We start from the raw sequence: 27,945 nt of genomic DNA on the forward strand, positions 1-27,945 counted from the left end.
ACTGGTATATATATATAATTAAGTATATGACACTGGACTCTTTATGTCCTTTTACAGTTTGCATTAGAAAATAAAATTGCTATGGCAGTTGACATCACTATGTTGAAAAAATAGGATATGTAGTAGGCTAGAAATCATTGTCAAAAGAACTGTGTTTTTCTGTTTATTTCCACATGGTAGCAGTATCCTACCCCTGAAGGCTAAAAAAAGTCAGCTGATTACTAAAAATTCAAATATTATCTTAAATGTTAGCTTCTCTAGCAATTTCCTATACTACTTATGTTTCCTTTTTAGTCTTTTTGTACAGATTTTTAATAACAAAGCACCTTGTGACACATTAAAGATTAATAAAGTCCTTGAAAACTTAGGTTTTTTAGTCCTTATGCCATAAGGCCCTTTGTTTTGGTAGCTTTTGCTGTAATAGATTGCTCTTTGGAAATTATTACATCTTTAGCAGATGAACAGCACATCCTCAGTAAATTAACATGAGAACTGAATATTATAATACAACTTGTATGAGAAGAAACAAGCCATTACATGGAACAAAAGACTAATTAAATTGATTCAAATCTTCCTAGTCTTTGGGGCAGCAACGCAAACATAAACAGGTACCCCTCAGTATGTCTACGTGTCACTGCTGCTGTGCGAGGCATATTGGTTGCCATTCAGCTTCCAGGTACAATTCAAGGTGCTGGTTGTTACCTATAAAGCCTTTCGTGGCATAGGGCCTGGATATCTGAGGAACTGCCTATGTCCAGTTCTTTCTGCCCCTCCAGTACATTCTGCTAGAGTGGGCGCGCTACATGTATTCTTTATTAAATGTTTAATTATTAAATGTTTAATTTATTAAATTTATGGGACTGAGGAAGCGTGCCTTCTCTGTTGTGGCCCCTGCCCTCTGGAACCGCATCCCCAAGAGATAGGGACAGCACCCTTTCCCCTGGGGTTTTGAAAAGACCTGGCTTTGGTCTCAGGCGTGGGGTTAATGTGTTTGTGGGGGCCCTGTTTTTGTTTGTTTGTTTGTATGTTATTGTTGCAGCTGTTTTAGCCCAAGCTGTCTGTGTTGTTGTATGTTTCTAACTGATTTTATTGCCCTTGGGTTTGGTAAGCCACCCAGAGTCTGGAGTGGGCGGCTATAATTAAATTAAAATAATTAAATTTAAAAATTAAATTAAATTAATAAAAATGCTTTGTGGAACAATTATGGGAAGAAAGGTGGTTCACAGATGTTTTATTAAATAAGTATTCAGAATGAAAATCCAAAAATAATTTGTGGGAAAAAGATGAAAATAATTTTCAAGAGCATAAACATTTATAAAATAAATATATAGGAAAAATATGGACGAGTTCATTAATTTTTTATTAAATTTTTATGTGGCCCAAATACTAATGTGTTATTGTATATATATTATGCTTCCAAGGAAATGATTCTTTCTTCTCAGAAAAAAAGTCCTTTTCTTAAGCATCATTATTATAATCCTCTGATGCATTTTTCTGTTTAGTCTGTTACTGTGGGAGCACCTCTCGAGAAGTGTTATGTGGAGCAAGTGAAGATTGGTTTTCATGCCTGAGAACTTGTGGGAAGTAAGAAAATTGCTTATTTAGCATATTACCTATTTTTTCCAAATTTATGATCAGTATAACTTTACAAACAAATTATGGTTCTAATTTCAGAAAATTATCCTGTGGAATGCACAGTTGTGAGCAAGCGTGCCATCCACAGCCCTGCCAACCCTGTCCACGGCTTCCACAAATAGTGCACTGTTGCCCTTGTGGACAGACTCCTCTTAGTAAATTACTAGAGTTGGGGTGCACAGAACGTAAACTCTGCACAGATCCTATCCCATCATGTGGAAGAACATGTGGAAAACCTTTACCTTGTAGTAGCTATGGTAATTAAACATTGCTTGCTTCATATTTAAAAATGTATTGTGCTTTAATTATCACATTTGCAAAATCAAATATTAAAAGCATAATTTTGAACAAAAATAACTCATTTCCATGGTGATAAATTTCAGTTTAGAAGAACAGCCATTTTGACAGAAAGATGGAAAAGAAATTTGTGTTTATGGTTGATTTTATTTTTTATAATGAAAGATTGAAAGAATCAGTAAAGGACATAAGGGTGATAAAATATTCTGAATTTGGGCAGACTGGTTTTTTTTAATACTGTCAAAAGTAGGTCTTGGGAAAAAAATAGATATGGAAGAAAATAAAAAGGAAAGGAAGTAGAATGAAAGAAGAATGACTGCAGAAAGGTACAAGTTCTTTATCACAAAGTATAAATAGATTAATCTTCCAGCAGAATTATTGTGGAAAAGGATGTGGAACAGAATGAAATGAGTTACAGAATGCTTCAGAAGTGTGTGGGAAGCTAATGGGAATTATGAATTCACACACTTGGAATGAGGAAGTGAAAGAGACTATGGATGAAGGAAAACGAATACAAGCAAATGATATTGCTGCCAAAAATGATGAGAGATATATTGAAAATGCATATATAGAGGAAAAATTGTTGCCAAGAATGTAACCAAAGAAATCAAGGAAATCAAGATTAAAAGAGGCAGAGAAAGTAAAAAATGATTTGAAAATAACAAATGGTTTTGGAAGTGGCTGAAAAGAGCTAAACAAAGACTAGAGGAAACACTAGAGGAAATAGAATTAAATGATGAAATTATTGGGAATGGAAGTGAGGGAGTACTGGAAGGAATACCGTAGAGATATGTAAAGGACCAATGTCAATATGTCAAAGAGTAAATGTGAAACTCATGCAATGCAGGGTATACAGACCAGAGTTTTGCTCTTCAGGAAATCACTGAGACATGTTGATGCATAACAAAAAGCATAGTTGGAATATCCTAGAATACTAAAACGTGTGTTAAAAAAGCTTTTCAAATTTTGCATAGATGCTGTACATACATGTGAAAATCTCTGCCATGAAGGCGAATGTGGGCAGTGTTCTCGCACATCAAAGATCTACTGCAGATGTGCCTTAAAAATAAAGGTAATTATGAAAAAATATGAAGCAGAATGTCGAAAGTGAAAACTTCAGTTATCTTACACTTGCAGTATAAAAACTGATATATCTACTTGTTTCATACACAAGATTGTCTTGTAAAATCTTTTGTGTACTGTGTCTGCTCCAACATATTTATGGAACATTAATTGCATTTCCAATTATTTATTGCAATGTTGTTTAACAATTTCATCTAAAAGAGTGTGTGTGTATGTGTGTGTGTATGAGTGCTTTCAAGGCAGTTGTAGCTTTTCTGTACAGTGAAATCTTAATTTAATGGACCATTTAGGGGAAGGGGGGCATCCATTCTTCCCAAATTTTGTTAAATTTAAAATTGCATCATTGTGGCAATTTGCATATTTCTGTTAATAATGTCATTTCACAAATTATGCAAGTTGCCACAAATAAGATAATTATAAGGTAAATTTCATTTTATTTTTTAACTTCCTTGTCTGAACTACATTGTATGCAATGTATGCATTGTTATTTTGGGGTGATGTCCAGATGTCCAGTGTTGCATCTTAAGCTAGCTAATTAGGGGTGTACTAATTCAGATTTCCTTTGCATTTTTATATTTTGATACCTGGTACAGGTGGTACTTATGACCGGTCCTCAATGTTCCGGCTGTCCCAACCACCCCGCGGTCATGTGATCTGGGTGCTTGGCAACTGGCTTGCATTTAGAGTGGTTGCAGCAGCCCATGGTCATGTGATCGCCATTTGTAACCTTCCCTGCCAGCTTCCCCAAGCAGAGTAATTGGTGAAACTGGCAGGGAAGGTTGCAAGTCACTCTGGTAAGTCACACGTACCTTCCCCTGCCTGGCAGCAGCTGGCCCTGCCACGCTTGGGCCTCACAGGCCAGTTGCACACCTTCCCCTGCCCAGCAGCAGCCACCTCTGGCACCACTGCCTTGGCTACCTGCTGGCCTACTTGCAAGCTGCCTGGGACTTGCTTGAAAGATGAAAAGTCCCCTGTGCAAGCACTGAGTCATGTCTGACCCTTTGGGGGGACGCCGCTTTCACAATGTTTTCTTAGCAGACTATATCGGGGTGGTTTGCCATTGCCTTCCCCAGTTGTCACCTTCCCCCGGAAGCTGGGTACTCATTTTACTGACCTCGGAAGGATGGAAGGCTGAGTCGACCTGAGCCGGCTACCTGAGAATCCAGCTTCCACTGGGATCGAAGTCGGGTCATGGGGAGAGTTTCGGTTGCAATACTGCTGCCTACCACTCTGCGCCACACGAGGCTCTTGCTTAACAACCCATAATCCTCACTTAATGACAGCAACAGTGCCATCACTAAGTGATGCAGTCACATGACATCGCGCTTTATGACTGCATCATTTAGTGATGGAAATTCCGGTCTTAATTACCACTGTTAACCGAGGACTACCTGTATATGTTTTATATTTAATCCATAACTCATTATACTTATAGGATCTCCTATTTCTCAGATTTCTAGATGTAAATTGAATTTCAAATCAACTAAGAAAATGCATACTTTCCTATTATAAAATCTTGTAGAGTCAATAATATATTTTTATATAAAGGGAATTTTGCAACTGCTAATGTGGCTGTAAAGGATATCTTTTCTTTGTAAATAAATTCATGAGACTGTAAAGAACACATTGCAGCTTACAGCTTTATCTTCCTTGAATGTCAGTCTGATAGTGTAAATTATGTACAACCTAATTTCCTTTTTAGGAAGTTCCATGTGCCTCTCTCAAAAATCAAGGTAAATAATCTTAACATCGGTATACTAGCATATAATCAATATTAGATAGAGGCTTTTGGCTGCTGGCCATTAAAAGAGAAAAACTCACTTTTACTTGTAGGCTTTTTTCTATCATAGCCAATATTGGAAAGCCCATATATACAAAGAATATGAATAGCAGCTGTTACTATCTTTATATTTCATACCACAAATACTGTAGTTGGAAAAAGCCAGGGCTTATTGAATATATTATGCTGTGCTGTGTTTAAAAAAAAAACGTGGGTTTTAGCCAATGATGTCTATTTTCTATTAGAATGGAATGAAGGCAGAACAATGCATCTTCCTGTATACCATCAAAATCTCCGGGGGGTTTGAGGTCATGTAGGAAAGAGAACAAAAGATAAAAAATGAAAGATATCCTGTTAGAGGGATGGAAAGATCTTAATATGACACTATAGACGGCTAGCCATCAAGATTATGTTTTAGACATTTTCATGGAAGCTGAAAAAAACTATTTCACATGTATGAAATGCATAGATTATTCTTAGCTGCAGGATAATTGCATGATAACCTGCAATTATCAGTAATCACTTTCTACCTTTGCCCTTTCTAACATATGTTGAATATGAAGCAAAATAATTGTATATGCTTTATAGTTCAACTATATAGCAAATAAGGAGCTATTTTTTTTTCTTAATAACACTAAGTCCATAAAGCTGTTGGATTTTATTTTCCATGTATTTTGATTATAAAAGTTTTGCATTGTCTAAATATACCTAATAATGGGGAACATAAGGCATCATTAATTAACTTTCAATGTATAGTGATAATTTAAACATTTTCTTTTTTTTTAAGTTAAAGTTGCATTCTTGTGTGACAAAAGATGCAACAAGAAATTATCATGTGGACGACACAAGTGTAATGAAACATGTTGTGTGGTAAGTTCAAGAATGTGTGATACTAGGACTTTTGTCAGAATGATTAAATTGTTCTTACAGTTGTGTGGATCTAGCAAGGTTGATCAATAACCACAGTGCACAGTCATCCTGGATTTGACTAAAAATCTGTTGGAGAATTGTTTTTTAGTGACTGAAACTATGAATTGGTTGAATACATGAATTGGAAATAGTTATTCTTATTGATAATTATGCTCTGACTTCTGATTTTATCCAGTGGGCACTCAAGATAACTGACAAAAAACAAGGCGGTTGCAATCTAATGGAAATATTTAATATTATTATTCATTAATTCAATTCAATGAAAAAGTCTTACTAAACCATTTTGTCTCTTTTTCCTAAAATCAGAAAGAGTGGGACTGAACACAACTTTTCAGAGGTCCTTCCTAGGTTTAATGCCAAGGCAGGTTCACATTGAGATAGGTGGTTCTTTTAGTAGTCATGACCTCAAGCCATGTAGGCCTTTAAATAACAAGTGTAGTACCTTAAATGATGTCCAAAAAACAACTGGCAGCCTGTTCAGGTCTTTTGGTCATAATGGGCATTTGCTATAGTGTGCCAGTTAGCAGCTTAGCTTCCTTAGTTTGCACCAATGAAGTTTGTGAACTCTCCTCAGAGCGTGCTTAGAAAAATTGTAGTGTAATGAAGGCGTGTTTGTCAGAGCTGACCAGCTCAGTACAGGTAGATCCTCGCTTACCAATTGCCTTGTTCAGCAACCGTTTGAAGTTACAAAGGTGCTGAAAAAATAACTTTACGACCAGCGCCTGCATTTACGACCTTTGCAGCATCCCTCAGTCATGTGATCACCATTATAGTCAGTACATGTTGTCCTGTGTCTGACTGTTATTCCACCCCCCCCCCCGCCTTTGCAAAGCAGATTGGAAGGGAAGGGATTACAAGACAGTAAGCAAGGACACAATGGGGAATACGCATTGAAAGCAATGCGCTGGTGCTGGCAGCCATGAGCACACCATGCAAACAGCCTGGTGTATGTGCCTGTTCACACTCTTGTAATCTCTTCCTCTCCAATCTCTGCACTCTGGGGGGGGAGGTTGAAGAAAAAAACGAAGCGATTTCTGTAGGAAACCTCTCCTGTGTCTGACCTGTTTGTCTCCCCTCACAGAGCAGAGAGATTGGAGAGGAAGGGATTACAAGACAGTGAGCAGGCACACAGTGAGGAATACAGCGGGCTGTTTCCATAGCGCGCTCACGACTGCCAGTGCCATGCATTGTTTTCAATGTGTATTCCCCATTGTTTCCTTGCTTACTCTCTTGTAATCCCTTCCTCTCTACTGAAAAGAAATACAAACATTAATTCCATTTTTGTTAATTATCCCAGCTCCACGGTGACCATTCCAAAGGGCTGAGGAGTGGTCAGGAGGTAAACAAAAGCAGTGCCTGAAACTGAGTAGTCTTGTCGGTTTCAAACCAGCTAGCCCAGCACTGCTGGGTGAGCATTCCAAAGGGCGGGGGAGTAGGGAAAAGGAAAGCACAGTCACAGTCACTTGATCTCCCACTTAGCAACCACTTCACTTAGCAACAAAGTTGCCAGTCCCAATTTTGATTGCTAAATGAAGACTACCTATAATGGTAACACTTAGCTGTCACAGCGTCCCCACAGTCACGTGATCAAAATTTGGGTGCTTGGCAACCAGCATGTATTTATGACGGTTGCGGTGTCCCGGGGTCACATGATCACCATGTGTGACCTTCCCAGCCAGCTTTCGACAAGCAAAATCAATTGGGAACCATGCGATTCACTTAACCATATGATTTGCTTAATGACCATGTGATTCACTAAACAAATGCCGTGATTTGCTTAATGACTGCTGCAAAAAATGTAAAACCGGATGCAGTCATGTGATGCCTTGCTTAACGATTGCACCGCTTAACGAATTTCCCTGTCCCTATTGTGGTCGTAAGTCGAGGACTACCTGTATAATATTGGTCTTCTCACTGCCTCTTTTACGTAGGGAAGGATACCATAAAGCATTAATACCTTCTTTAATCATAAGGCCAGCCCTCTCCAGTTGATTTAACCCGCTTTGAGGGACATTGATCAGACAAACATATGGTAACATTAATCATACCAAGCATGATCTACCTGCTTGATATTCACAAACTGAAAAGAATCCAGGTTAACAAGATAGATGGTCGCCGCTGTCAGATCATCATGTTCTGCCCCAAGATTAAAGTCCAGGTTAAGGCAAATTTGGCTGTATCAATAAAAAATATTACAAACTGCTCACAGCAAGCCATTGACTGTTTTGCTCTCCCTCCCCAGCATTCTGGTGTTGGAGGTGCCACACAGTACAGAAATCCAGTTCTGGCCTATTTAGATAGATGCCCTGGAGATGCATAAGTAAACATTTTTCAATCACTTAACAGAATATTGCCCCAAATGAGGTTTAGTCCACACTTCATCTGACCCACCTGAAGATTTCTTCCATGTTCCATCTCTTGTTGTTAATGGTCAGTATTAAGATCAATACACTGAAAATTGTATTGTCCGTGCAAGATCATTTAGTGGCTGTTTCATCTTCTTCTTGAGATTACACTCCCATTGAAAATCCAGTTCAAGCTCTGGCAATGCTCACCAATCTAAGAGAATCTGTAGGATTGTCTGCCTCCACATCTCTTTGCCCGTATATTAAAGTACCCTCTGGGGCCCCTCTTCCATTGTTTGTGTCTTCTGAGATGTGGGCGATAGCTAAAGAAGGCTTCCTCAATTGTTGAAGGCTTTACATGGAGGCTTTCTGGCACTTGCTGTGTTCCTTTCGATACTGGATAAAACAATGGCTTATAGTTGCTAGAAAATTATTTTGAAAGGAGGATTAAAAAACGCTTTCTCAGTATAGTATTCCAAATTCTCATTATAAAATACTACTTTTCAACTGTCATGCCAGTCAGTATTGGGAAAAGATAGGTATATGCCAATACTTCTGACTGAATACTGATTTGGAAAATCTATGTCTAGTGAAGTCTCCTAATTGTTTGTCATTTTTTAGTTCCTGAGTATGTTGTTTTTTTTCTTTTCTTTTTTTTAGGATAAGGAGCACAAGTGCTCTTTGATTTGTGGCCATAAACTCAATTGTGGTATCCATAGATGTGAGGAACCTTGTCACCGTGGCAATTGTCAGAAGTGTTGGCAGACCAGTGAGCATTTGTTATGATTACCTGTAGCTTCTCAGTTTGTAATAATTTGTTTAAAATAACATTCTTTTGATGCTTAAGTACATTACGCATAACCCAATAAAAGTTAGTGACTAAGCCCTGTGGTATTTGCTTTAGGCATCTATTTTTGTTTAAGTGCCTGCTATTTATGAAGATATGGTCTGTTTCATTGGGAGTTTTCTTACTGATTTACTTGAATGCGATCTCCGCCCCTACTATGTTTAGACTGCAGTCTTGCTCACTGTTACACATAAAAATATCTTAAAGAAGTCAGAATACCATTTGTAGCAAAGCCTTCTCAGATCCCAGATAATTTTAATAACTGTTGGTTGCTTGCAGGACTACTCTTTCTGGGTATAGTGCTTGAGGTAGTTACTGAGGGTACAACTGAATATACTCATGATCATTCCTAATTATCTAAATCCATTTTGACTTGTTTGTCTTAGATTTGACATCCGGTAGCATTGACTGAGCAATGGGGGTGGGGCGGGCAGGAAGAATGAGTTATAGTTGCAAATCTTTTATCTTTTCTAGTTTGTTTCATATTAGTAGCTGTGATCCAAGGAAAGGATGTGGCTGCTTTAAAATTTTGTGAACAGGTGCTACTTTTGCACTCCTGTGCTTTCCAAAGCACCTTTTGGGAATCTCATCAAAAGCACTGCGTAGTTCTATTAAGTATTCAGAAGTAATTTATTTTAGCTTTGTTTTCCTCTAGGTTTTGAGGAATTAACTTGTTATTGTGGTGGATCAGTGATTTATCCCCCAGTACCTTGTGGCACTCGACCACCAGAATGTAAAAATTCATGTACCAGACCTCATGAATGTGATCATCCAGGTAAGATATACATTTAAACTGTTTTTACTTGCTAAAGGTGCAAAACATTTTCATATGCTTGGTGTAGGAAACAAAATAAATGCTGGTTTGTATTTTGAATTCAAATTTTGAGGTCAGATGATTCCTGAGTTCCATGATATTACAGTAACATTTTATGATTAGTGTTGAGGCATTCAGATTGTCTTTGAAATTTCAGTTTATAACCAGTGCTGTCATTCTGCTAGCAGAAAGCTTCTATTGCTTTCTATGCCACATTTTCATCCATGTGTGAGAGTCACAGCCAGTAGTTTAATTTCACAAGTCCTGTCACAAATTATTGCACAAACCATTGTACAAGTCAGTGCAGCTTGATTAGGCTAGATACAGCCGTGTTAGATGTTTTACTAGAGATTGCAGAGCTGCTAAGAGAACAGTGGAAGTACCTTTTCCAGCTAGTGTCTTTTGGACAAGTACACTCTAATTAAAAATGATGCCAGAATTTCCAGTAGAGAGATTAAGTCTGTTCTGAAATCCCAGCTTAGACTTTGTTTGCTAATAAAGGGCTACCATCCTTTGCTGTTTGGATCAAGATCAAGTGTGACAGTTCTTTGTTTTTAGGATCCATATGGCTCTGAATGTTTTTATTTTTCTTTGATGCCTGGCACAGAATGTGTAAGTTATGACTTTAATTTGTTATACTTACGCTTGGATACCTGGACATATTTATTTAGCTTTATAAAGGTTATTGTTGTAAAGCAATTTTGAGTACTTTTAAAATGTTAGAATGGCTGCTGATTTAATTCAGAAGGAAAAGAAACACAGTTTGGATGGGGCTGTAACTTCACACCTTCATGAAGTTTTTTATACAGTAAATTGAAACATAAAATTGGCTTACCCTCATACTTCAACAATAGAACATGGAAATATGAATGATGAAATAACATATACTAAAATGTATTACGTGTTTGTTATTGGAGAGCTTTCCTATGTTTATATTTCCTTTTTCTATGTCTGTAGTATATCATTCCTGTCATAGTGAAGAGAAATGTCCACCATGTACATACCTTGTTCAGAAATGGTGCATGGGAAGGCATGAAGTAAGTGTATATTGTCCTTTACCTTTGTTAGGGATAAATTTTATTATTTTTTTCTTTTTCTAATATATGCTTTATGGTATGGGGAGAAAAGTTTCAGGCAAATTTTTCATTCCTAATTTCTTCCTGAAAATTGCACAATTTATAAAACTTAATTGTTTTGTAAACTTCATTAACCGTCAAATGTAATACATTTAATAGGTAATTTTGAGAGTTTTAGAAGTTACAATTAGTACTTCAGGTATAAACAAGCAAAAATCCAATTTTGAATATATTTAATTGGCTGTGCCATTAAAACCTAACCTAATACATATAATCCCCAATAGTAGATGAAACTGCAGCTACAAATGTGGTAAATTTTCACTTTCACCAAACATAGCATTGTAGATGGGTTTATTTTATTGTTCCCTTTGATTTAATAAAACAAAAAGGAACCAAGAAAAGAGAAGAAGAGAAGAACAATTAGATGAGTTTATCTTACTGCAACATATCTCACTGCAGTGAAGTAATCTGAAGTTTCAGGTAACTTGTGATGAACCCATTCAGCGACTTTGGTTGGGGTGTGTATGCTTCCACTATGACTGGCAGAGAGTTTTCATTCAAGATGATAGTAATCATCAAGTTACAGTGATAGTGTATCTACTTTTTAAATAGGCAATTTCAAAGTAGATCCTTTCTAACTTGGCTAGTGTCCATCTCTTTGCTTCTTTCTTTCTAATTCAGTTACGGAGCAATATTCCTTGTTACCTCACTGATATTTCCTGTGGTCTTTCCTGTGATCGCATGTTAAAATGTGGAATGCACAAATGTAAAAGGATCTGTCACAAGGGGGAGTGCCTCATAGATGAAGAGTGTAGACAGCCATGCACTATTCTTAGACTTCACTGTAATCATCCATGTACGTCTCCATGCCATCCATCTTTACCTTGTCCTACAACTTCTTGCAGTTCAAAGGTAGGTGGCTTTGAAAATTCCTTACAGCTCTCAAGCAAGCACAGATGTCATTTCAGCAAATAACCTAAGTATTTCAAATAAATGTTTTATTAGTTTTTTCCTGAAATATTTGCTGTCTATTTGTAGGTTCCAAATTGTATTGTTTATCTAAAAGAGACACTAAGCTAATTGTCCAAATCTCATTTAAGTCTTCCTTTCATCCTAAAATTTCTTAATGTTTAATTTAATTTATATTATTGAATTACTGAAGTAGATTGATCTTGGGCTTCAAATGGTTAAATTATCTTAGATTATCCTAAGAAAGTTGACATCCTAGCTACCCAGGCTGCCTTTTCCATAGTTCGTTTATTTCCTTTATTTGTATGCTGCCCATTCCCAAAGGCTCTGGTGGCTAACAATCAGAAATACCACTAAGCCAAAGAAAAAAACTCAAAAAGAATATATAAAGCCACCCATAAACCAAGTAAGTATCAAAATTATACAAGAGAAACATGCATCCACCAAATTCAGCTCTGCAATCACAGCATGCTCTGTTCCTGTGAAGGAACAGACCAGATCTCTGTGGAAAGGGAATTCCCTAGTATGATCAAAAATGCCAGCTTTCAGAACCCCATTTGATGGCATTCTCTTATAGTCAGGACCTGGAGGGTTTTGACTTCTTTCAATCTGATTGAATGGGCAGAAGAATATGGGAGAATATGTTCCCACAGATAACCCAGCCCACATAGGGCCCTAAAAGTGACAACCAGCACCCAGAAGCCAACTGGCAACCAATACAGTTCCCAAAGCAATAAGGTCATTCAAATCTATTGGGATATACCCATCACTACTTGGGCTGTGGTATTTTGTACCAGCTGTAGCTTCTGAATACTTTACAAAGGCAGCCCTATACAGAACTTGTTACAGTAATCCAAGTGGGAAGTGATTAAGGCACCTATGCTTTAATCAGTCCAGGCATGGCTGCAATTGCCACTGAAGATATAACTGCAAAAGTCCTTCTGGCCACAGCAGCCACCTGCTGACTGAATAGGACCTAGGAATCCAAGAGAACTCCCAAATACCTCTGAATAGGGGAATCAAAGATGATCTTTCCCTGAAATTGTTTAGCTACAACCACAAAACTCCTCTGTCTTGGAGGGATTAAGTCCCTACTTTCCCATCCTGACTCTAATGGCTTCTAGACACACAGTTTATAGTTTTACTGCAGAACCTGTTTGGCCGGGGCCCATGATGTATAGCTGGGTATTATCACAATATTCATGATCGTTGGCCCCTTGATCTGACCTTCCTCAGTGGTTAAAAAGAAGTGGAGAGAGTAGAGAGGCCTGAGGCACTCTACAAGTAAAGGTCTCTGGACAGATCTCCCCCACCACCCCTGACTGGTTGTACAGTTTGTTGAGTCTTCCTCACTGCAATTTGAATAAGATGCATAATATCTCATAGATTTTGCCTTAAAACTCTTCTAGTCTGCTCAGCATAAATTTTAGCAGATAATTAGAATTGCTTAGTGTCATAATTATGATGTTGGAAAACTAAGCTGTCTTGAAATCAACAAAGGAATCCATTCTGGTCAGTAAAAGTGCACTTTGTTGCTTCTTCAGATTAGGAATTGAAATGTTAAATTTCTGTGATACTAATTACTGTTTTTCTGATGTTATAGGTTGAACTTCAGTGTGAGTGTGGAAGAAAAAAAGAGTCTATGATTTGTTCAGAAGCAGCAAGTACTTATCAAAGGTCTGTTAAGGCAATGATCTGCATTTTTTTTTACTGCACAGAAGCAGAAGAATCAAAGAATCTTGTATAGCTGTGATTTCATTTCTTTCTGAATGTATTCTTACAGTACCAATTAATCCAGCTGTCATGGACAAGAAGAGGAGTATTGTAAAATTAGGAGTAACTCATTTTATTCCCTTGGTTCATATTGAACGCCCTAATGAGTTCTGTCACTCTGAATTGGGTAGCTGTGTAATATATACTACATACAAATGTTAGAGTTCTTTCTCCTGGGAGATCTTTTAACATTCTACAGCAGCAGACTGGTGTTTCTAGTGCCAGAGATAATTTTGGCTCTGTATGAAGTTGCTAATACTTGATACTTTATATGATTCACACTATATATATAACAGGATATATCCAATCTTATGACAGTGGAATTCCTGTCATTCATTTCTCAGAAGCAAATTGGTAGCAGGGAGAATGAGAAAGGAGAATAAATTAATTCTACTGACAAATGCTGTTAATTCTGCAGACCTGTAACAAGGAGCTCAGTCTGGATTACCTGAGAGCCAGCCAAGAACATCTCTTTACAGATTTGTATTAATAGCAAATATTTGAATAGTTAAATATAAAGGGGAGCATTATCTAATTTTTACAGTCACATATTTTGAGTGAAAAAAATAAGTTCTGATATTCTTGAAATCATAACACTAAAACCTGTTGGGAAACAAAGTAATGTGATAGTGTAGTTAAGATCACAAATGTGTGGTCTGAGTATTAGATGCTAGTTTGAGTTTTTCAGATTGCTGAAATGATGCCACAGTTTCATTCATAGGATTTATTTTTCCATTGTCTCTGAGAGAGGCAATAATTTAGTTTGGAATGGCAAAGATTTCTGAAATTTCTTTGCAGTGTATATTCAGCCATTATCCTTACTGCACATAGTAAATTTTAGTACCTTCTTTAAAAGAACTGTGTATATTTCGTACAATATTCCCTTCTTCATTTTTTTTTCCAGAATAGCTGCAATATCTATTGCCTCTAAGTTAACAGATCCACAGCTTGGAGATTCAGTAGAGATAAGTAGATTGATTACCAAAAAAGAAATGAAGCAAAGCAGGTAACTGAATCATGGATCAAAAACAATGGGGGAAGACTTTTTAAAGTCAGCTAGAGTTTGGCTTTTATGCTGTTTGCTAGAGTATATATTAGTTACATTTTAGTTGATAGATGCAACTTAATTGGTATGCCTTTAACTGATTTTATTTATTTATTTATTTATTTTCCAAATTTTGTCACTGCCCATCTCACAAGAAGTAACTCTGGGCAGTTTACAATAAAACTAAAAATAAATACAAATTAAAATACAGTGAAAACTGTACTTCTCAAATATAAATATAAAATATAAAATCCAAGATGGTAATATTAAAAGTTCTTAATTTAAATTTGCAAATTCATAAATAGGGCACTAACCCCACCCCCAGGATTTTGTTTCATTATATAAAATTGAAATTAATATACTACCTTAATATTTGAAATGGAAAGATAGACAATAAAATAATCAAATATGATACTTAAATAGCAATTTTGGCTTGGAGGCGTGCCTGCAGAACTTGTTTTGTAATACGCAAGTTATGTTTAATCCATTATTGTTGCTAATTTGAGATTATCAGTTGCATTTTCTGTATTAAGGTCTGCATCATGTGCTAAACATGGTGAATTTAAGCACTTATTCTATGAAGAACTCTTTCTTTGTGCATAAATGCAATAGAGTTTTCAAAGAAGCATCTTTCATATGTCTGTATCTTGTTCCTTTAGGTTGCAGTGTGATGAAGAATGTTTGGCTCTTGAAAGAAACAGGTAGGTAATTACCTTATTGATTTTAAACAACAAACAGTATGTGAAGTGCATGTGACTGGAAGGAAATAGGGTAATCTCTTACATTAAATTAAACATTGGGATTTGACTATTGCTAGGCTGGGTAACATTCATTTATCTGTTTGTTTATTTATAGACGGTTTGCTGAGGCTCTTCATATAGACGACAGTTCTGACCCTTTCAATGTTCGTGTCTCTGCACCCAAGTACAGTGATACGTTAAAAGAGGATGGAAGGTATGCATCATTACTTTTTACAGGCTTCTCTGTGGCATGTAATTTTCTCACATAATCACGCATTGTGTTGACTTTTGTAAGGATATTAAAACCTGAAAATTATTTGGATTGCTTTCCTAGCTATTAAAGGTGTGTTTTTTAAATTTGCTCTGATTTGTGACTCTTTTCCCTCGCCATGATTCAGAAATCATTTGAATGTTTTTCTAACAAAGTTTCCATTAAAGTTGAAGGAATTTTCAGAGTCAAAGGTACATATGATGGCAGCAGACCAATGCTAAGAGAAGGTTTATCCTGTTGCATGAAAAAATGTGGCTGAGGGGCTGATTCTAAGAACCGATGGACATTTGGACAATACAATTTGGAATCTTTTTGTATTTGCTGTTCTTCTTCTGTACTTGCTTTTCCTTCAGCCAGTTTTCTTCCAGGATCTAAGTTTGGTTTGATGGAAATATAAGGCAGACAGGCCAGTCAAAAATGATTAGGTATTTCTATCCATACACTTCTGTTGCCATTTGTGTTGTACCTACTATTTTATTTATGATTCGTACAACATGGATTTGAACTCACAGTCCTGCTGTCAAATATAATTTGGCCTGTAGTCACAAAACAACTGGTCGTTAAGCTTGTTATTTCTCTATAATGTTAATACTACAGACCATTCTCTCCTCCAAGTCCTGCTGTGCTGCCTAATTGTGGTACAGGTAGTCTTCATTTAGCGACCACAATTGAGACCAGCAACTTGGTTGTTAAGCAAAGTGGTTGCTAAGTGAAGCCGCAACTGTACTTAAGAACTTACTTCAGCTTTCCTTTGCTTTACAGACCTACAAAGGTTGTAAATGCAAGGATTGCTTGCAAGGTTATTTTTTAATTGCTGTCATAACTGCAAATGGTCACTATATGAGGCAGTCACTAAACAAGGACTACTTGTGGTGGGGTGTTCCTGGGAGGGATAAGAAAAGAATGCCAGAAATGTATGCCAGGAGTGTGCCTCATCCCCATTACATCAACCCATCCCACCTGATCATGCAGACAGGGCATGTTGCGGACCCCATCGATAAGGGAGTTCCGTTTGGCAGGGTCCAGGAAGCAGGCCTTCTCTGCGGTAACTTCCGCCCTCTGGAACATTCTGCCCCTGGAGGTGAGGCTAGCCCCATTGCTCCTGACCTTCCGGAAGAACCTGAAGACTTGGCTCTGTCGCCTTGCTTGGGGCTGGGGGGAAGTAGTTACTCCTGGGGATGGCTGGCGCCTTAGAGTGCTCCTTACACACAGGGATTGTGCTAGATCATCTGCCACTTGGATTTTATTTTTATTTTATATTTATATGTGGTGATTGAATTTATATTTTATACATTTGTATTTATATTTTATGCTTGCTGTTTTAATTGTTCGTTTTTATTGTAAACAGCCCAGAATCCCTCTTGTGGGGGAAGATGGGCAGTGGCAAAAGTTTGAATTAATAATAATAATCATCATCATCATACCAGCAGAATCACCGAAGATGTAAAGGTCATCCCAACTGCCCAGATAAAAGAATACCAGAAAATCAGTATGTGTTCCATTGATTATAGAAAGGCCTTTGATTATGTTGACCATGTCAAACTGTGGAACAAGCTTGGAAAAATGGGAAACCCAGAACATCTCATTGCCCTCATGCAGAATCTATACACAGACCAGGAAAGCACAGTCTGGACAGAACATGGTGAAACAGACTGACTCCAGATTGACAAAGAAGAGGGACAAGGATGTATACTCTCCTGTTATTTATTCTATCTGTTTGCTGAATATATTTCAAATGAAGCTGGATTATAAGAAGATAAGCATGGTTTTAAAACTGGAGGAAGAAGCATCAATAATCTGTGCTATGCTAACAACACTTCTCTGATAGCTGAAAATGCAAATGATTTGAAAGCTCTACTAATGAAAATCAAGGAGCACAGTGAAAAAATGGGACTAAGGTTAAATATAAAGAAGACCAAGCTCATGACAACAGGTACAGAAACCAGCCATAAAATTAATAATGAAGATTTTGAAGTGGTGGATAGCTTTTGCCTTTTAGGATCAGCTATCAACAGTGAAAGAACCAGCAGTCAAGAAATACATCATAAACTAGCACTTGATAGAATAGCCTTAAAGGCCTTGGAAAAGATACTCAGATGCTGTATGTGTATGTACCTACAAAGAACAGAATAGAGTACGCAGTGGTTTTCCTTGAGACAGTCTATGGAAGCAAAAGTTGGACTTTGAAGCAGGGTAGAGAGAACATTAATACTTTTGAAGTTTGGTGTTGGAGAAGACTTCCGAGTATACTGTGGATAACCAAGGAAACAAACAAATGGATCAATGCAGTATTCTCACTTGAGGCACAAATGACCAGGCTGTACTTGAGCCACATTATGCGACAACCTAGCTCTCTTGAGAAGACTGTAAAGCTGGGAAAGGTGGACGGAAAGAGAAGAGGACAACCAGCAGTAAGGTGGATGAACTCAGTTACAAGGGCAATAGGTCCACTATTGGAAGACCTGAAGAACTAGGCTGTGGATAGATCATCATGGAGAAAATCTATGTGGTTGCTAAGAGGCAACACCAATGTGGTGGCACATGATCAGTTACTGCCCATTCTAATGATATATATTCACAATCCACAGTGTACAACATTGTGTTCAACATTAGTAAAGGCATTGTAAATCATTGATAAGCTTGTTCTAACTACTATAAAATACCCCAAAGGATTATTTTTCCTCCTTGTCTGCATAGATTTTGGGGAGACTATACTTTCATTTTTTTAAATTATTCTTAAAATACATGGGATGATCTATCTTGGAGTGTAAAAACCAATTTCCTTCTCTAAGAAATAGCGTACTTAAAATTCATGGAAGATCAGAAACTTTTGATAATATACTCAGTTTATGCTGGGGGGGAAAAAGCTCTAAAGTTAGGTTGAAAAAAACCCTTCAGTTACAGAGCTGTTGTCCTTGTCCTTTTAAATTATTGTTAATTACTATTTCTTTTTGCTGCAGAAAAGATTTAAAGTTTGTCAGTGAAGTTGAGAAAGAAATGAAAGCCCTTATAGAAGCAGTCAATAAGGTTGGTAATGAAGAAAACCTGTTTATTTCTAAGTATATAAAGTCTTAAATCTTAGACCAAAACCAATACAGTAGTATATAAAAATCACATTTAGCTGCCATTTGGAAACTATTCCAGAATCTTTGGAACCCCCAGGAGGAATATTCCTTCATGACAAAGAAGGATGCTATTAAATCATAATAATAGCAAGTAAAGATTCATAGTTTACCCTCCATTTGGCTTCGTTTGAGACTTGCAGGGGCAAATCTAGAATATATTCCTTCAGAATGTCCCAGATGTAATTTAATGTAGGACATGAGCTGTTGAGGAGGAATATAGATGTTAAATAATAAAATGTATAATGATCCACCTAGGGGCTTAGAGAGATGGAAATGGGGGACAAACAGGTAAAGCAGAACTCATAGATCATAAACTTAGCACCTAACAGGTAGTCCTCAAGTTATGACTGCAGTTGAGACCAGAATTGCCATTGCTAAGCAATGCAGTCATAAAACGTGACATCACATGACTGCATCACTTGGTGATAGCAGTCCAGGCAGTCCCAGTTGTTGTTGTAACCCCAGACGTGTGGGTTGTTAAGTGGGAAGCTGGGAAGCGGAGAGAACCCCAGGTAAAGAGTGCAAGCGTGCTGCAGAGGGGTGGGAGAGGCCCTGGGAGGCCCAGTGCAGGCTGCGCATGAGTTGGGGTGCTGTGGTGCAGCACGAGCTCAGGAAGTCTGGGGAAACAGCACACAGGGAGGCTGGAGAAAGAGGGCGTGCTGTGCATCTGTGCGAGCGCAGGAAGGCCAGGGAAAGAGGGCACAGGGTGCCTGCGTGCAAGCATAGAGAGGCCAGGGAAAGGGTGTGGGGGGGTGCAAGCGAAGGGGAGAAGGAGGGCATGGTGCATGCAAGTGAAGAAAGGCTGGGGGTGGGGGAGACTTATCCGAGCGACTTGCAGACGTCCCTGCTGGCTTCCTCATTGACTTTGCTTGGGGGAAGCTGGCAGGGAAAGTCGCAAATGACAATCACCTGACCACAGGACACTGCAACCAGTTGTATGTGCGATCTGGTTGCCAAGCACTCAAAATGTGTTCACATGACCGTGGGGGCACTGCAACAGCCAGAAATTCAAGGACCAGTCATAAGTCCCTTTGTTAAGCGCCTGGCTGCTGAATGAATGGTCATAATTCAAGGACTACTTGTACAAAGACCACCATGAGAATGCTTATCATAGGAACTGAGGTTGCCTTTAAAATAAAATACTTGAAACCTTCTGATTCTAGAGCTCAAGTTCCCAGGTCTCTTATATAAGACTGGTGTCATATTTCTTGATTTCACTTCAGAAGAAAGGGTGTTTCTGTGTGAAACACCAACCCGCAATGTTTTTCAAGTTTAATAATTTAAAATATGGGCATTTATTTCAGCTCTGTTTAATTATAAAATCATTTATTGTAAGAATATAATTAAAACAGGAGATTTGCATAACATGTATATAAATATAAAAAATGTAAACGTATAAAATATAAAATGGATATAATATAAATAAGAAACCTTCTGGGACCCTAACCTCAGATTTTATTTTATTTTATTTTTTGTTTAGTGATTAGTTGTCATACAAAGAAATTGGCTATATTCAAAGAAAATCATTGCCCAGTTCTCCATGCAGAAGGAAAACATAGATGGTATGGTTCAGTTTTCTCCAGACTTCATCAAAATAATATATCTCTCTAATACAGAGCAAGCACACAAAGAAGAGTCATTGTTTCCCACCCATGAACCGAGAACACCGTCGAATCATCCACGAACTTGCTCAGGTTTACGGCATTGAGAGTGTGAGCTATGATAACGAACCAAAGCGCAATGTTGTTATCAGTGCGGTGAAGTATGTTGTTCTGTTTTCTTGTTATAAATGGCATAATTTCTATGTTCTGTATTTGAACCAATTTGATTTTACGCTGATATTGTGCAAACATTTTAAGGATTCTTTGTGTGCCAGGAATTTTAATATATATTTCGTGTTTAGGAAAGATGTATTCCCATGATCACTTCTTCATTGAAAATGTCCTTGATTATGTAGTTTCTCTTTATATATTGGAACATTTTAATAATTTGATCAAATCATAATTTCAAACAAAACAAGAATCCACATAAATACCATGAATTATGTAGGCTCGTTCCCCTGTGTCTCTGTAGTCTGTAGATGTCAGTTTTTTGAAAAAAGCCTGTTTCTGTGCCTCAGTGTATCTGGCGTTTGTTACTAACATTTCTGTATGGCACGAGTGCTTTTTTATTCCTCCTGAATGGTGTTATTTAATGAAAGCATTAATCTAACCTGAAAACCTATTTACTAATATAGAGCTATATTAAAAATGCTTTTCCCCTCACCTACAAAATTCATGTAATCCAAAATAGGAGTGGCGGTAATGCAATAAGAAGAGTAGTCTGTTGCATCATATAGGCATCATATAACAAAACTCGTTGATATTATGGCTTTCTTTCTTTAGAGGGAAATCAGTTTGCCCAGCAGTTACTCTGACATCACTACTTACCAAGGAGAAGCAGGCCAGGCCCCCCCCACCTATTCCTCATCACAAACAGTCAGAAAAGTAAGTACCATTTCTTTCAAATATCTGTGTTGATTTAGTATACATTTATTGATAGTTTATCTGAGACTGGGCATGAATGTATTCATCTGTAACATGCCTGTTGGTATCCACTTTGTTCCAGTAAGAAAGCAAAGAGATGGCAATAACACACATAATTTACACAGATTCTTCCCGCCATCAATTTTTTGAGACTAAACTTGAAACTTAAACTTTATTATGGCCAAACCAGCATAGAACAATCCAAGGTAAAAAGACAAGTTTGAACCAGAAGATAAAAGTTAAGAGCCAGGCACTGGCCTGTACCTTCATCATACCTAAAAAAGAAATCAGCAAATTTCCCTTTGGCTCATTGCAATCTACATACTCCTTGGCAGTTTAAAATGTATTTCACAGCATCTTGTGTTTTTTATTATTGTTATTGTTACTGTTATCATTATCATTTAAATTTACATAAGATATAAGTAGGACAAGCCTCAGAATTCTCAAAATTAACAAAAAGGCTACCCTTAGAAAGTTGGAAGGATCTACTTCTCAAAGCAGGAAACTTGAAAGAAGGTTCATCGTGGTATATACTTCTCACCCTCATTCTCCCATTTATTATTTTGATTAGATACTTCTGTAACACAAAGGATGGCTTTCCTTCTTTTGTGGATGCCATCCTGAGGAGAGGAGACAAAGCATTAAGCAGTAGTGATGGCTGTGCTAAATGGTGGAAGAAAAGGACTAATGAAAAGGAAGTAACTACATGAAGGAGTGGGGACAAAAGAAGTGGCTAGTGGGGAAAAATTGCTGTGATGAGAACAGATAAGATATAAAGACACATAGAGCTGTTAATCTCTCTGGAAGCATACTTATGTAGAGTAGTCTCCTTGTTTCAGATCTCCTTTCTCCTTGTTTGTGGAAGGGTTGGCTAAGACTCACTCATGTGACCAGGAAACTTCCTTCTCCTTAGAGTAATTTGATCCTGCCAACCCAAAAAAAGTGTTGTTGCACAAGTCAAGTATACAAGAGTACTCCTGAAAGGGAAGGTCATAGATTTTCTTTTTTTTTTTACCCAAAATGTTTGTGTTTTTACTGAATTCTTTTAACATTTTGCGGTTACTTTCAGGCATGGGAATAGCAGCACAGAGAGACGATTCAAAGAAGAGACAGTTATTGACTATTTTGATGTACAGGACTGATCAGATTTACATGGAATTATGCTGTTGAAAATTGGAAGTGAAGCTACAAATGTGTTCAGGATCATTTTTGTCAAAATACATTCTGTTTTTGTGTATTTGAAGTTCATCATGCAAACAGCAGAAAAAAAGGAATGGTTCATCATTTTTAAGTATGGCAAGGTAGAATATTAATAACCATTTGTGGTTGAATAATTTTTAATGGGATGTGGTCACAATTGTATATGTGCATCTACAGCCAGCTTCGTATGTAAATCTTTGAGCGGTTCATCAGAGGTATGTAAGGAGTTCTTGGTACAACATAGATTCTTTTTCATGTTTGTGGGTCACAAGGAGTAGTACAAGGGGTAGTACCGGCAAGCATGGCTTATTCTTCCTCTCTTACAGTCATAAATATGTGAGGGAAGAACACCCAAAAAAAACTAGTATAAAAATTTCAGCAGAAAGAAACATACAGTAATTGTGTGAGTGAGAGTTCAGATTATATTGATAAATTCAGATGAACTGCTAAAAAACTAAGGTTAAAATCATACACAACAAGAACTAGTCCATTAAGAGTTTCAGATTCATGCAGTTAGTCACAATAGAATTGATGAGTCAAGAAACTGGCAATCATAGTTTGTTTCTTAACTTTGGTTGCCTTTTTCATTGCTCTTTCTTTTAAATGCTAGATACTTTCAGATGGTGAGTATATAGTATGGAAGGAATTCTGTGGTTCTTCTAATGTGACTACAATACAATTCCCAGCAGCTCAAGACAGCATAGTCAGCAGTAAAGGATGTGCTGGAGAGCCATAGCTTTTCTACTCCGTATATGGTTAGGAGAATGTTCACTTAGTAAATTTATACTTTTTGCATGAAAATTTGTTTTCCTTTTTCTTAGTTAAAAGTAGTGTATAGAATTATGTTTGACTGTGGTGATAACACAGCTATGTTTAAATTGGTGATTCTCAGCACAGAAAGAAATTATGGACATGCATAAATGAATGAAGTGGTGGTGGAAAGTTTTCAACAATGTTCTGTTCCTGGAGAGCTTTCAATTTCCTTAATATCTTCCTTCTATTTCATTTTCCTTGTGCAAGAAATTTCTGATGTTAAAAATGTGTTATCAGGCCACCACCATGGTGTGGAAGAATATTATATGAAGATAATTCAGTTGCTTTGATTTTGTAAATTGGTAGCCTGTTTCCACAAAATGTCTGTGACATCTTACTCATGTAGGATATCCTGATGTTTTCTGGATAATATTTTTGGTTCATTAATACATTGCAAATATATTAATTTCTGGTTTATATTTCAGTGAGAAAAATAACATGAATACACATTTTATGGCTTGAGAATTGTAACATGAGAAATGGTCATATCACAAATTTAGGAATATGATTGAAGGACCATACACAGAGGAGTTGAGTTAAATAATATGACATGTATTTACACTTATTATAATGAATTCTAGTTACTTGCTCATATATATTTAGGTAGCCCATGACAAAATACAAACTAGCATTCTTATAGACATGTCTTATCAAAGGAATGATAGAACATCAATAATTTGTTATGTAGAACCCTCTTGGCAATATGCCTGAAAGTTAAGCATTTTTCTGCCTTTTCCAAATACCCCAGAACACAGTCCATTCCATTTTACTACTGATATGCTGAAATTGTGCTGGTACCTCTCCAGTGTATAAGTTGGTTTCCTGCACTATAGGGACTGTGCATACATGAAAAGTTCTTGTGTCTCCAAAAGGTATAGACAGAGTATATTAAATTGGTTGATGAGTTACCACGTTTGCTTGAATGCTAGGTATATGTGAACTTCAAATAAAACTAAAGAAGAATGTAGATCTATTGGAATGTATGTCAATGTGGAGTCCAAGTGCTCATCCAATAAACTACAATATAAGCCAATTGTATCTTTACAGAGGAAGGATGTAGATGCACATTTCTATTCATTGCTTGTTCTAAACAGAATTTTTATATCTGCATAAACTGATAAGTACAGGGTACTAACTAAAAGCAATATTTGCTTGTGTATGTGCACTTGTTAATAAGGAGTCACATACGCTGAAAAGTTTATTCATTTTCAGTACTTTGCACTTTTTATTTATGTGACTTGTGGTTTCAGAGTGATCGATCCTGCTGTTGCTTGGTGAAAAAGTGCCATAAAAACATTAAGGGGTTAAACAGGTATTTATTTTTAGTGGTTTGGCTAAACCTTGATATTTTCACGAAGAGTTGATCTCTCAGCTCTTTTTAAATTAAAATTTTCATTTATTCATTTCTGATTTAGTTTTTGCAATTATGACTAACTGAGAGGGAGAAGTCTGTTTAGAACAAGTCTTTGTACACTGTTCTTTCCTAAAATTATGGACAGTGCAATTGAGTTTATATATGCAAATAGTGCAGATGAAAATTCAGGAATGTGGCTTAGTAATAGGTGTATATATATATATATATGTATTCAGAACTGCTCAGACTATTCAATGTTCTGTGTGCTTTGACTTCTGTATAATCTAATGTGAAAAGTACTATGGAAACCATTCTTAATGCCATTTCACATGATACAACTTATGATGAAGTAAAAAAAAATACTGGTATATGATTAATTTTTAATACATTATTTCAGTCTTTACATTCACAAATATACACATTCTGCTTGCTTTCAATTTCAGTGGTGTAATAAATGGCTGACTTTATGAATCTGAAATAGAAGTCTGTAATAAAGTACAAAATCTCTGATGGGTATTTTTTAATCTTTAAAGTTCTTGTGAATTGTATAAAAATGGAGGCTGCTGAAATGCTATAAGTCAATGACATTCAGGGGAACATCCTTATACTTTAAAAGTGAATTCCAGATCATCCTAAACTAAATCACACATGTCAACTTTTTTTTTAACATTTGTATGTAAAAGACAAGTGCTAAGAGTGGTCCAAAGCACAGTTGAACAACTATCTGAAAATTAAACTTCAATATGTAGCTGAGGGACAATTACTGTATTTCAATTGTAGTGCAATGCTCTGAATTTCAGTTCAGGATTAATTTCTGTAGGTTCCTAGAACTTAATCTGAAAATAAGTAAGATTTCTCAAGATTTCCCTGTTTGAGCTTATAGCTTATAGATATTCCCTGATATTTCCCTCACCAGACTTCCCAATATTGGAAAGAAAAGGTACAACAGGTTGGGCAGAGTGCAAGCTAATAAGGAAATATTTTTTTTAACAACAAAATTGCAGAATTTACTACAGTACGCTGACTAATAGGATTGTACATGGATGGTCCATGTGCTTTAAATATAATAAATTTAGTTGACCTAAGAGTCTTACTATAGATACTGTAAATATTTCAAATGGCAAATTGATCACATATACATCACATTAATGCCTTTTTCAGGTTAAAGACTGAATACAATTTGACATACAAATTTTAGAACATCCAAAGATGGTAATTGTGATTTGGATCCAAAGAACAGCCTTTTCAAGCTTGGAACACTTCTGGAATAATTGGAAACTGTCAGCATTTCCTATCTGAAACATTTTTGGATTGGACTAGTATTGACTGCAGTTGTCAAATTAGGTTGCATTTATTATATTACTAATTTTAATGATGCCATACATTTATAAAAGAAAATGAAACTCTGAAAAACTTTCATATATATCATTGCTCTACAAGCCATAATATCAGAATACACAATGCAGCATCTTAGATCTGTTTTCAAGTCTTTATCAAGGTATTGTGCAAGTAAACTAAAAATTAAAAGGAAAGCGATAGAAGATTGTTAAACTGCAAGTACCATTATATTTTTATTTTTGACGAAATTTGTGCTCAGCATAATTAAAATCTTCATCGGAAAGCAATCCATTGCAGAATGTCTAGAATATTTTACATTAAAATCATGAAGATCTTGCCCTTACAGGTTTTCTTTTCAGGACATGTTGAGCCATTCTTTTTCTCAGCCTCTGGAGATGGAGTGGTGGTATTTGCCTCTCCATTTCCATTTCAGGATTCACAAATTTGAGAATAGGAGAGTTGAAGGATCTTGAAGTTTTAAGAAAAACTCTGTCTTCCTTGACTGACGATTCAGTTTCTGCTTTCTGCACAGAAAAGCCAAGACCAGGAAGGAAAAGAAACATACTTATTTGCTTGTTTATACCCCATCATTCTCTCTGATGAGTATGTAAAATTCTTAACAAAATTTTAAGAACAAAAACGTAAATATATAATCATGCTAATATTAAGGTACGTTAAAATTTTATCTAGATTTAATTTCATATTCTCATTAATCCAATTTAGGCAATCTTTAATCTTTCTTCCTTGGAGTCAGAAGTAGGGAAGTAAATGAAGAGCTGGGGGTCATATAGATATTGAACAGCCTAGGATTAAATAAATTATTCCCCAGCATTACCTCTGGGCATAGCTTGAGAAGAAGGACTGAATTAATTTTAAAACAGTGCCCCAGCCAGCCAACCCAAAAGGATATCAAGAGATCTTGCAGAACAGTCACATTCCCCACAGCAAAGGATATCCACCAAGACAGGCAAAGCAGTTTCAGTGCTATATCCTAGCCAAAATCCCACCAAAATCTATCATTCAGAAGTCTTTGAAATGTGAGGCCACTAGCTTCTCAATTGCTTTTACAAGAAATGTAGCATTTTAGACTGGTCTATAATTGTACAAATCTTCCAAATCAAAGCAGTGTTTCTTCAGTAGAGATCTTTTTACTGTTCCTTTCAGACAGGATATAATACCTTGTCTGCAACACCTCCTTGTCTATTCCTACCAAAAGACATGTTTCACCTCCTTTAATCATGGGGCCAGTCTCTCCAGGTAGATTGGGGATGGGGGGACAAAACTTGAGTAAGCATATTTTTCCACGTACTTGTCCTCATTATCAAGATCATAAATGAAAATCTACAGGATGGACAAGTGATTGTCAAGGTTATGTATCTATGTTCAGCCCCAACAATGAACACTGACAGAATAGACTGTCTCAAAGGATTATGCAAATTGTTTACAGAGAATCACCAACTGTTTCTTCCCTCCGATACCTTGATGGGGGAGGTAACATATCAAACCTAATACTGTCATTAGAAATCACTGCTAATTTTAAAAGTTTATATTATATTGGCTACCTTGGAAAACACTGTGCAAGATACGTAGCTGTCAGCAATGAATTGAAATACATAATTGAATATCTTTATTACAGTCTTTGACCAGCCTTGATACAGTATTGAAATGCTGGTCCCAGAAAGAGATTAAGCTGCATTACTGTCTGCAATACTGTCAGGTCGCTCTTGACATTTTTAATCGATAACAAAATGTGTTAAAGTATATATTCACATAATGCAAGATAATATTGTTGTTTATTCGTTCAGTTGCTTCCGACTCTTCGTGACTTCATGGACCAGCCCACGCCAGAGCTTCCTGTTGGTCGTCAACACCCCCAGCTCCCCCAGGGACGAATCCATCACCTCTAAAATATCATCCATCCATCTTGCCCTTGGTCGGCCCCTCTTCCTTTTGCCCTCCACTCTCCCTAGCATCAGCATCTTCTC

At 36.8% G+C, this 27,945-nt stretch overlaps 1 protein-coding gene across 2 annotated transcripts in view; it reads left to right on the top strand.

Moving 5' to 3' along the window:
- Window positions 1-25,135, top strand: part of NFX1 (nuclear transcription factor, X-box binding 1) — a 34,962-nt gene extending 9,827 nt beyond the window's left edge. Inside the window, exons 8-24 of one of the 2 annotated variants that reach the window (XM_063298744.1) lie at window positions 1,503-1,584; window positions 1,675-1,892; window positions 2,907-3,004; window positions 4,718-4,748; window positions 5,583-5,665; window positions 8,731-8,839; window positions 9,573-9,692; window positions 10,689-10,768; window positions 11,489-11,719; window positions 13,380-13,453; window positions 14,454-14,555; window positions 15,254-15,295; window positions 15,450-15,548; window positions 18,566-18,632; window positions 20,347-20,492; window positions 21,115-21,216; window positions 22,325-25,135. In XM_063298744.1, the coding sequence (XP_063154814.1) occupies window positions 1,503-1,584; window positions 1,675-1,892; window positions 2,907-3,004; window positions 4,718-4,748; window positions 5,583-5,665; window positions 8,731-8,839; window positions 9,573-9,692; window positions 10,689-10,768; window positions 11,489-11,719; window positions 13,380-13,453; window positions 14,454-14,555; window positions 15,254-15,295; window positions 15,450-15,548; window positions 18,566-18,632; window positions 20,347-20,492; window positions 21,115-21,216; window positions 22,325-22,397 (1,757 nt within the window). In that variant the 3' untranslated portion in view covers window positions 22,398-25,135. Of the gene's footprint in view, window positions 1-1,502; window positions 1,585-1,674; window positions 1,893-2,906; window positions 3,005-4,717; window positions 4,749-5,582; window positions 5,666-8,730; window positions 8,840-9,572; window positions 9,693-10,688; window positions 10,769-11,488; window positions 11,720-13,379; window positions 13,454-14,453; window positions 14,556-15,253; window positions 15,296-15,449; window positions 15,549-18,565; window positions 18,633-20,346; window positions 20,493-21,114; window positions 21,217-22,324 lie in introns of those variants that run through there. The other variant, XR_010067618.1, reaches the window with a different exon arrangement.
- The last annotated feature ends 2,810 nt before the right edge of the window (window positions 25,136-27,945 follow it).

This window comes from Candoia aspera, chromosome 3, assembly GCF_035149785.1.
Source record: "Candoia aspera isolate rCanAsp1 chromosome 3, rCanAsp1.hap2, whole genome shotgun sequence".
In the NCBI taxonomy this organism is placed as follows: domain Eukaryota; kingdom Metazoa; phylum Chordata; class Lepidosauria; order Squamata; family Boidae; genus Candoia; species Candoia aspera.